The sequence below is a fragment of the Varanus komodoensis genome, unplaced genomic scaffold (assembly GCF_004798865.1).
Source record: "Varanus komodoensis strain SLA01 unplaced genomic scaffold, ASM479886v1 scaffold52, whole genome shotgun sequence".
NCBI lineage: Eukaryota > Metazoa > Chordata > Lepidosauria > Squamata > Varanidae > Varanus > Varanus komodoensis.
This window is the reverse complement of record NW_025336114.1, coordinates 3492979-3501931: the sequence shown is the minus strand read 5'-3', so window position 1 is coordinate 3501931 and position 8953 is coordinate 3492979. Positions and strand designations below refer to the sequence as shown.

Below are 8953 nucleotides of genomic sequence, written 5' to 3'. Positions count from 1 at the left end.
ACACAGCCAAGTTAACAATGACTTTATTATAGCTTTATTTAACCAGTATGAATCTTTCCTCTCAGGCAGAATCTCCCAGTCCCATCTCCTGCCTGAATCACAGCTGATCACCCAAAGAATTTGGCCCCATGAGCCAATGTGCAACACTGAAAAGCAGATATTCTGCCAAAGTCAGGAACAAGTCAACTGTGCATATTCATTCCTATCCACAGCTCTCTCCCTAATAAATCACACACTTCAACATAGTTTCCGCCTAAGGACAGTTCATCATTTAAATAATCCATGCATTGTGCATGAGCAGGAGAAGGCAGCTGTGATGCCTCCTGTGCAACTGTTACATCTGCTTTAAATCTACAATCAGCCTATTTCACAGGCCATTGAATATGATGTGTGAACCCAGAACAGTGAGATGTTTGGTGGCTAAAGAGCCCAACAGTTAACACATGGTTTGTTAACTTTGAGCACTTGGTACCTGTGCATTACACCTAACCTACAAATGGGCCGGTCACAGATTGTTGATTAAAAGCAGAAATGGCTGATGTGTTGCAGGCAGCAGACCTGCTCTCTCCTGCTTGCCCGCCCCCCCCCCACCCAACAGCCCCGGGGGGTGGAGGTTACATATGAACTAGTCTTCTGTAACCCAGTCAAAATCAAAAAAGCAACTGCCTTTTAATTTCAAGGGAACAGTTTGGTCTTGGAAATTACTAGCTCCCAGGGCAGAACTTCCCATTTCTACCAAGGACACTGTTTTGTGTGGGACTACAGAGTTTAATATTAGCCAATGAAAAATATAAAAAAGCAGCAGCAAACCAAGCACATTTTCACAATATACAGTACATCAAAGCAGTCCCTTAGCCAGTATTTGCATAAGCTCAAGAGGCCTGTATGATGCAAACAGAATAAATCACAGACACCATTTAATTTCCTTTTCTCCATGTTTTTGCAGTAATGCACCTGATTTGGGAAAGGCTTCAGCACTAGCTGTAGGTTCTCCACATGCCCTACAGCTTCATTCAAAGACATGGTCTGAAATCTAAGCTGACCAGCTCCTTAAATTATTCCCATTCATTGCAAAAGTATGCCTTATAAATAGCTCTTGAGCTAAATAAGCCTTTTTGTTTTAGTTTCATCCCTCTTCCAGAGTATCAGTGTAAGACTTTTTAAAGAGCTTAGTAATTTTCTGGTTGGTGGGATGTGGTAATGCATAGGGAAGCTGTAAAAATACCTGGTCCTAACCAGGAAAAGCCCCCATGCATATAGAACAGACCTTTACAGAATTAGCACTGTAATTGTAATGCATCCTAGTTCAGCTGCTATAGCAAGATTAAAACACAATTTAACCCAACTAATTCAAAATTATGAGGAAGGTTTAGGCTACAATCTGACACACTTAGGAACAAACCTCACTTAAACTCAGTAAAACTTGCTCCTGACAAGATATTGCACTGTTTGTCTACCTATTACATCACTTCACTACCATTTGGGTCCAAAACAAAAAGTCTCAAGTCTTCAGTGCTTCATAACTCTAGGCTGCTGTCTAACAGCAATCACCTTGCTCATTTCAACTCTAGCTTTCCGAATTTTCAGTTTGAGTCTGATTTTAGAAACTGATTCACAACTATGTGTAACTGAACAGTTGTGGTAAGATATTGGCATTGTGTTTAACTAGGACTTAGGGTTTCTTGACCTTTCTCCCAGGGTGATAAAAATAATCCAAAGTATCCAGATCAGTCTCTCAGGAGGTCACTACAATGTAGATATATCTGGTGTTTGTAAATTCCTTCTACTCTGGTCAATACTGCAACCTCCTTAATGAGAGTGAAACCCATTAGAAGCCTTGCCCTTTCTTTTCACCAACCTGACACCCTCCAGATGTGTATGGACTACAGCTTCCATAATTCCCAGCTAACAGGGTGGCTGTGCTGGTTGGGATTAATGGCAGTAGTAGTACTGGTACAGTAGTCTGAAAGGCACCAGCCCGCTTTAATCTTTCCATCAGCAGCTCTGCTAGAAAATATTTTTTATCAAGACAAAGAAAGACCTTTGTTGTTGCATCTCAGCTATAAAAGACCTAAGCACTCCTGCAAGGTTAGCTACAACTGTACAGTATGCTGAGATACACTCAAGGGTTTGGACAGTCCAGACTTCACGATCCAACCTTGAAATTTTTAAACATTTGAGTTCTCTTTACCCTCATCCCAAAGGTATTTTAACAGCTGCAGCCAATAGCCCTAAAAACCTACACCAAAAGCACAAGTAGAAAGGCAGTTCTAAGTGCACAAGCTACAGAAATTACTGACTTTTTAAAAGACAGGGAGATTCATAACTCTCATATGGTTTAACAGCACAGGAAGCAGGAGAAAGAAGGGCATTTCATAGACAACGACTCTCTCCGCTAGCACCAATGGAATGTTAGCAGTTGCACTGAGAATGCACAGTATAGGAGCAAAGGCAAGGAGAAAAGCGGGGTGCACCCTGCTGCAAAATAACTCTCAGTAGGCCCAGTTACTGTTTTTGGGCACATTTGTATGCAACCTGTGTTTTTTCAGCCTATATAAAATAACTAGAAGTAAAGCTGAAGAGACAGACAGGTGAAAAGGTGGCAGACAGGATGGGCAAGCACAAGTTATAGTGGGAAAAAAGGACCTGTTAATGCCACGTGTCTGGGTGAACACTGGATTCTGGATGGCTTCACAGGGGAAGAAAACAGATTGTCTGGATGTACAAGCTTGCTTAGCAGGATACTTCCATAGTCTGAGGGGTGCCATGCATATCAGCTGTTTCAGGCATTCCAGTTTTTGCCTCTCCTGAACTGCTGGTTGGAGACCGTGTTTGGGTGTTCTCTCCAGAACCTACGCTTGAAGATGACTGGGTCCGAGAGCGGATCAGCCTTGTCATACTTGCAGATGGCACTGTAAGAAAAAAGAAAATTCTGTTAGCTACTGCAAAATGTTCTAGGCAGGAACTGGCAGTAAAGAAGAGTTACTACTGAAAAACAAGTAAGATATAGATCACCTATATTTGGAGTTGCCACTAGAATGAGAAAACAGCGTTTCCTCAACAAATGCAGATGTTCCTAATCTAGATCGCTGAGGAAATTTGTGTGTGGAGACACCTGTGTGGCCCTAAGTTTCTTTGCACCTCAAATTCTCCCTCAAGCATGTCTCATTTCCCAATTGTTTTACAGCTCTCCCACCCTCAAGTGCTTCCTTTCAAGTGCCTTCCCATAGTCATCTTTGTTGTATGAAGAAAACCCAAGTCTGGCAACAACATGTTCTTCTGAATGTATAATTCCACTCACAATGTAAAAATGAAGTGCAGGTATATATTCAAGGGGAGGATGCTAAAGGCCCAACATGGACAACTGCTGAAGACTTCTGATATTGCAGGCATGCTCTTTCCCACTATGTGTAAGGGATTCCTGACATAGTTTAAGTTAGCCAGAAAGCCAGAAGTAAGCCTGGTTAATCACAGAGCTGCAAACCATGCAAACTCAACCCAGTGCAAATTAAACTTCCAACAAAATTATAGTGCAAAAAGTGTATAATGAAACAGTCTAAAATGCAGAATGTTACAAAGTCATGCTATAAGCAGCATAAGGCACAAGAAAAGGAAAAAATAGCTAAAAATAGCTAAAGAAGACACACATTTGAAGGTACCTGACTCAGTGGTCAAGTGACTGAGCTGGACATAAGGTACTGGAAGAAGAGGTAAGGGAGGGAATGGGAAACACAGTTAGTGTAGCCATGACATGTGTAGAGTAAGTTCCTTGAGCATCAAGTGTACACTTCCAGCTCTTCTGTATCTTTAACACTTTATCGTCAGAGGACATTGACGTTAGCCTAGATTCTGGCAACTCACATTTGCCAAGGTAAACCATCAATCCTTCATTGTCCAGCTTCCTAAATTCTTGCAATTCAAATCTTCTGAGCAGAGAATAAATTATCCACAAGTCATAACTCACTGAAAGCTTGGCTAAGAGATATCTGGATTGACTGCCTGATTACATGGGAAAGCTCAAGAAGTGATGCCCATTACACATTACACAAATGTGTAAGTACAGTTAGACACCCTCTTCCAGGCCAGCAATACATACTCACACAGTCACCAATGGTGCAGGATACTCTTAAGTGAAAAAAAATAAGTCTGACTGGGGCTGTACAGTTTAATGGGGCCTGTACAGTAGGTAAGCTATAATTTAGTCCTTCCAAAATAAGGTATTATTGCTGTTACTTACTATAGCCCATTCCTTGCACAAAGTACTTGAAGGCTTCAGTCAGCTTCCCAGGCTAAAAAAGAAAAAGAAAGCCACTAAGAATCGAGTGCAAATAAAGTGAGCCAGAGCCAGGATATCCTCAACATGAGAGCTCACCTGAACAACTTGGGGCAGCCCTCCACAGTCTGCCATCTGCAAAGAAAGAAGTCAGAACTGGTCTAAATCATATTCAGCTAAAAAGCAGAGCCACGAACCAAGCCAAAAACTGTAATTCATCATTTGATGGATTAGTGCAGAAACATGGCCTATATTTCCCAGTATGTATAACTTTAAGATTGTATTGTTCTCAGCAAAATAATGTGCCTGACATGCTGAGACTAGGCAAACTGGATATACTAAATTGTAATATATACATACAATGCTTGTTTAACTCCATTTCTTGTTTTAAAGTGGAACAAGTTTTTTGAAGCATGTCTGCGACAGAGTTATTCCTAGCGATGGTTTAGTGCAGAGTCAATCTGCACTTTCTTTTAAATGGAAGCACACAGCTCCAGTCCCCTTCTCTCATGCTAGAGGAGAAGAGTGAGGGATATACAGACATAAACACCTCTACAGAGAGCTCTACAGTGGAAGCTCACAACACAGCTGGCCATAGCTGTTGTTTACCTTCAAGAGTGTTGTATTTGTTGGATCCAACCGTGAATTGCATTCAACCTACAAAGCACAAGAAAATATTTCATTTTTTCTCAACTATGTATCTAAATATGCAGACTTTAATTCATAGCCCCCACCAAGGATTCAGTGAGGGTGGGGACTGGGTGCAGAAGTGTGTACCTCAGCAGTACATGGAAATAAATAAAACAGAAGTGGGGTGCTTCCTGAATAAAATGCAGAGATAAGTCACTGACTTTAAGGATAAAGTTTCTTGTTCGACATAGATAAGATTGAGAGTTAAGTATATGACAAAGCAGGATGACATTATTGATGTGACTGCTATACTGAATACCAGATTACATTCATATGAAGGATGCACAATATGCAGACCCAGAGAAGGCTCACTATCTTTTTGACATCCATGTAGTGGATAGAATGCTGGACTTGAAGACTGGTATCCAAACCCCCCTTCAGGTGGGGAACTCACTGGGCAAGTCACAATCGGGGTCTAACCTACCTTGCAGTTGTCAGAAATATAAAATGGGGTAACTCTATCTGAGCTCCAGAAAATAACAGGACACAAATGTGACAGAACAAAACATGGAAGAAACTGTCTGGGAAGCACAGAGCAAGGATACTGAAAGTGCAAGCAAAGACTTCAGAGCCAAGTAGTAGTAGTACAGAACTTGAGAGAGAAGTGACAAAGTCTAATTTGCCAACTTGCATTTTTGAGAAAAGTAAAAATCAGTTAAGACATAAAGACAGTATATGTCTGCTGCCTTCACAGCATCAAAAGGATCTGTATCTTCCTACCACAACCATCCCAATCTGTGTGCAGATGGCAGAATACACATGTTCAAACCTGCCCAGATACTCATGACCACTTAGGATTGAGGTCCTCTCCCTCTTAGTAAACTCTCCACTCTCACTTGCATTTTTAAAGTACAAGTAGGGAAACAATGTCTGTGTCTATCACATATCATAATTCGTGAATGAAACCTGTCTCACATTTGAATACTACTTCAACAGGGCATGGGAAATTTATAGAATAATTCCACTTTGGTCTTACAATGACAAGGAAGATGGTTATGAGAAAGAGCAGAACACGTGGTATGGCACACTTACCACAGTTTCAACTGCAGGTGAGCTGTCCCCAACCACTAATAAGACAGGGCACCTATCAACGCCACAAGAAATAGCTGTAGTTTGCATACTCAAAAATGACATCATCTCCTGCCTTACTATTTTAGAAGAACATCATTTTAAAATGAGGGCTGCACTGCATTTCAATACAACAACTCAAAACTGTAATCATGAGTACATTCCACCATAAAGATGCCCTGTACAGCACTCATTAATCTTAATGAGGGCTATGCCTCATGTTTTCAGTCTGCTAGCCTTGCTTTTGTTCAGTCACAAGATACAAGACCCAACATACACCAGAAGTCCAGGCCTAGAAACCTGAAGGTTATATATCCTTCCTCTAGAAACATCCTTGGGATATATGAGGAATCTGTTTTGGGGGTGGGAATCCATCAGATTTCCAGGACTCTGCTCCTTGGACTCTGATCGTCTTTGTCATAGCCCTGAGTCCAAGGTCTGGGCAAGCACACCCAGCAATCATATGGTGCTTGCCAGGAATGGCGCCCCATGTGCTGTGCAAGCAATGACCCTCTTCATCCTACATGCAGCAGCAACACAAAAGAAGGTTGCCAGATGCTGGGGGTACAACCTTTGTTCCACAAATATTTGCGAACTTCTTGCCTCAGTTCACTTCCTAAGACAAGGCAGAGCATGAGAGAAAGTCCATGAATGCTAGAGGGATTAATTCTGTTGAGTGTCATTCCAATACTACCCCACCCTTTTCTCTGGACACTGATAAGTAGGTGGATTTCTGGCTTTTGCAGTTTTTGGACCATGGGGTGAATCCTGGCATATGGGAAGCACACAGGTGGGATCTAAGTGTAATGATAGCTCCTTCCTGTTCATGTTTCTCAACAACTGGAGGTAATACATTTCTATCATGACTAACGGCCCTTGACAGCCTTTGCATCCATGTTAGTGCTGCAAGTCTTACTAGGTTCCCAATCTCTGATGCTGGAGTGTTTTCAAATTTCAAACCCTATTGGAATCTGCCCCTTCAAGCATTCAGAGGGTTCCTCTTGTGCTCAGTCTGGTCTCCCAAGGAGAACAGAGTTGAGAGGTAGTCTGTGAATGTTTGCCAAGTCCCAGTTGTGCAACCAGCAACTGTCTTCTGCATCAGCATCAGCAGCCCAGAAGGCAAGCCACAGCTAGTGCAGGAGAGAGATACTGCTTGTGCAGTGGTCACGAGGCACCCATCAGGAAAACAGCCCCCTAACTAGTAGCACTGCCTGCTCACTTGGCTGCTGCTCCTCATGCTGAAGAAATGCAGTCGTGGGGTGCTTAGTCGCAAGGCTGCCTCTAAGAAAGCAGCCCCCTGACTGCAATCTGAATGGCGGCACTGGCAAGCAAGCGGGCATCACTACAGGTCAGTGGGGGGTAGCTTTCCTGGTGGGCACCCCATGTCTGGCCTTCTTTGGCACAGGGAGTTGCTGCTGCTTGAGCAGCTGCTCTGGCATGAGAGCAGGTACTGCTTATGCAGTATTTGCCAGGAACTTGGAGTCTGGGCCTCTGCAAAACAGACCGGAGTCAGGGAGCCAAGCCCTGGGGATCCAAAGGATTCCCAACCCCAGAGAGATTCCTCACACACCCATATCAATTTGATAATATGTACTCTTCTTTGCCCTTGTAGAAAACTACTCCTGCATGTTTAAGATCACAAGTCACTTCTGGACAGCAATCACCCACCTCCCACAGAAGCAGTTTTTCAGGATAAGCCACATTCAGATTCAAATGGGCCTCAAAGGAATCCTTCCTTTAGATGCATGGCAGTAGGAGAGCAGAAAAACAGCAGTGTCTAAACTTAAAAAGGAATGTTACATAGTTTCAATTAAGGGCTTAAAGGTAACTGAGAGCAACTTACTTGAGTGTTTTTGTTATGTCTTCAGTCACACCCAAGACTGGCCTCTCAATGTCCAGATCTCTACGGCTAGAAGACAAAGGTAGAGCGACCATCAAATACTGGGAAGCTTGTGGCTGGGACAGAGGTCTTGTAGAATTAGCATGCACAAAGATTATATGAGGAGCAAAACTGCAACATGATTTAGCTTCTGTTTAAATATGGACACTATTTAATAGGAAAAAAAATCACAAATTATTAGATTTAATCACATTTATTGACATCAAGGGAGTCAATAGTTCATTAAAGGAATGCTGGGTATCAGAATATGGGATTTTGCTGAATATTAGCACACAGAACCTGCAAGGTTGCCTTTTGGAGTCAAGTGTTCATATTTCTGCTGCTTAGCACATTATGTGAAAGATATGTGACTGGATGCAGCTGCAATTCCTTTGTTTCTTTCAAGATATATATTAATTGTATCAGCTGTTTTTAAGGGGGAATCACAAGTTGGAAATAAGATTGCCAGAAGAAATATCACCAGCCTCAGATATGCAGATGATACCACTCTCATGGCAGAAAGTGAAAAGGAACTAAAGTTGGCTTGAAACTTAAAATTAAGAAAACTAAGATCATGGCATCCAGTCCTGGCAAATAGATGGGGAAGAAATGGAGGTAGTGACAGATTTTATTTTCCTGGGCTCTAAAATCACTGCAGATGGGAACTGCACCCAAGAAATTAAAAGATGCTTGCTCCTGGGGAGGAAAGCTATGGCAAATCTAGACAGCATACTAAAAAGCAGAGACATCACCCTGCCAACAAAAGTGCGTATAGTCAAGGCTATGGTTTTCCCAGTTGCAATGTATGGCTGTGAAAGCTGGACCATAAGGAAGGCTGAGCGCCGAAGAATTGAGGCCTTTGAATTGAGGTGCTGGAGGAGACTCCTGCGAGTCCCCTGAACTGCAAGGCGATCAAACCGGTCAGTTCTAGAGGAGATCAACCCTGACTGCTCTTTAGAAGGCCAGATACTGAAGATGAAACTCAAATACTTTGACCACCAAATGAGAAGGAAGGACTCTCTGGAGAAGAGCCTAATGCTGGG

At 42.4% G+C, this 8953-nt stretch overlaps 1 protein-coding gene across 3 annotated transcripts in view; it reads right to left on the bottom strand.

Annotated features, from left to right (window-relative positions):
- Window positions 1-7: 7 nt before the first annotated feature.
- Window positions 8-8953, bottom strand: part of NDRG3 (NDRG family member 3) — a 38474-nt gene continuing 29528 nt past the window's right edge. For 2 of the 3 annotated variants that reach the window (XM_044447640.1, XM_044447642.1), the window contains 7 exons: window positions 7875-7940; window positions 5996-6047; window positions 4883-4930; window positions 4373-4408; window positions 4238-4289; window positions 3660-3698; window positions 8-2912 (listed from right to left, as the gene is read on the bottom strand). In XM_044447640.1, the coding sequence (XP_044303575.1) occupies window positions 2734-2912; window positions 3660-3698; window positions 4238-4289; window positions 4373-4408; window positions 4883-4930; window positions 5996-6047; window positions 7875-7940 (472 nt within the window). In that variant the 3' untranslated portion in view covers window positions 8-2733. The remainder of the gene's footprint in view (window positions 2913-3659; window positions 3699-4237; window positions 4290-4372; window positions 4409-4882; window positions 4931-5995; window positions 6048-7874; window positions 7941-8953) is intronic. The other variant, XM_044447641.1, reaches the window with a different exon arrangement.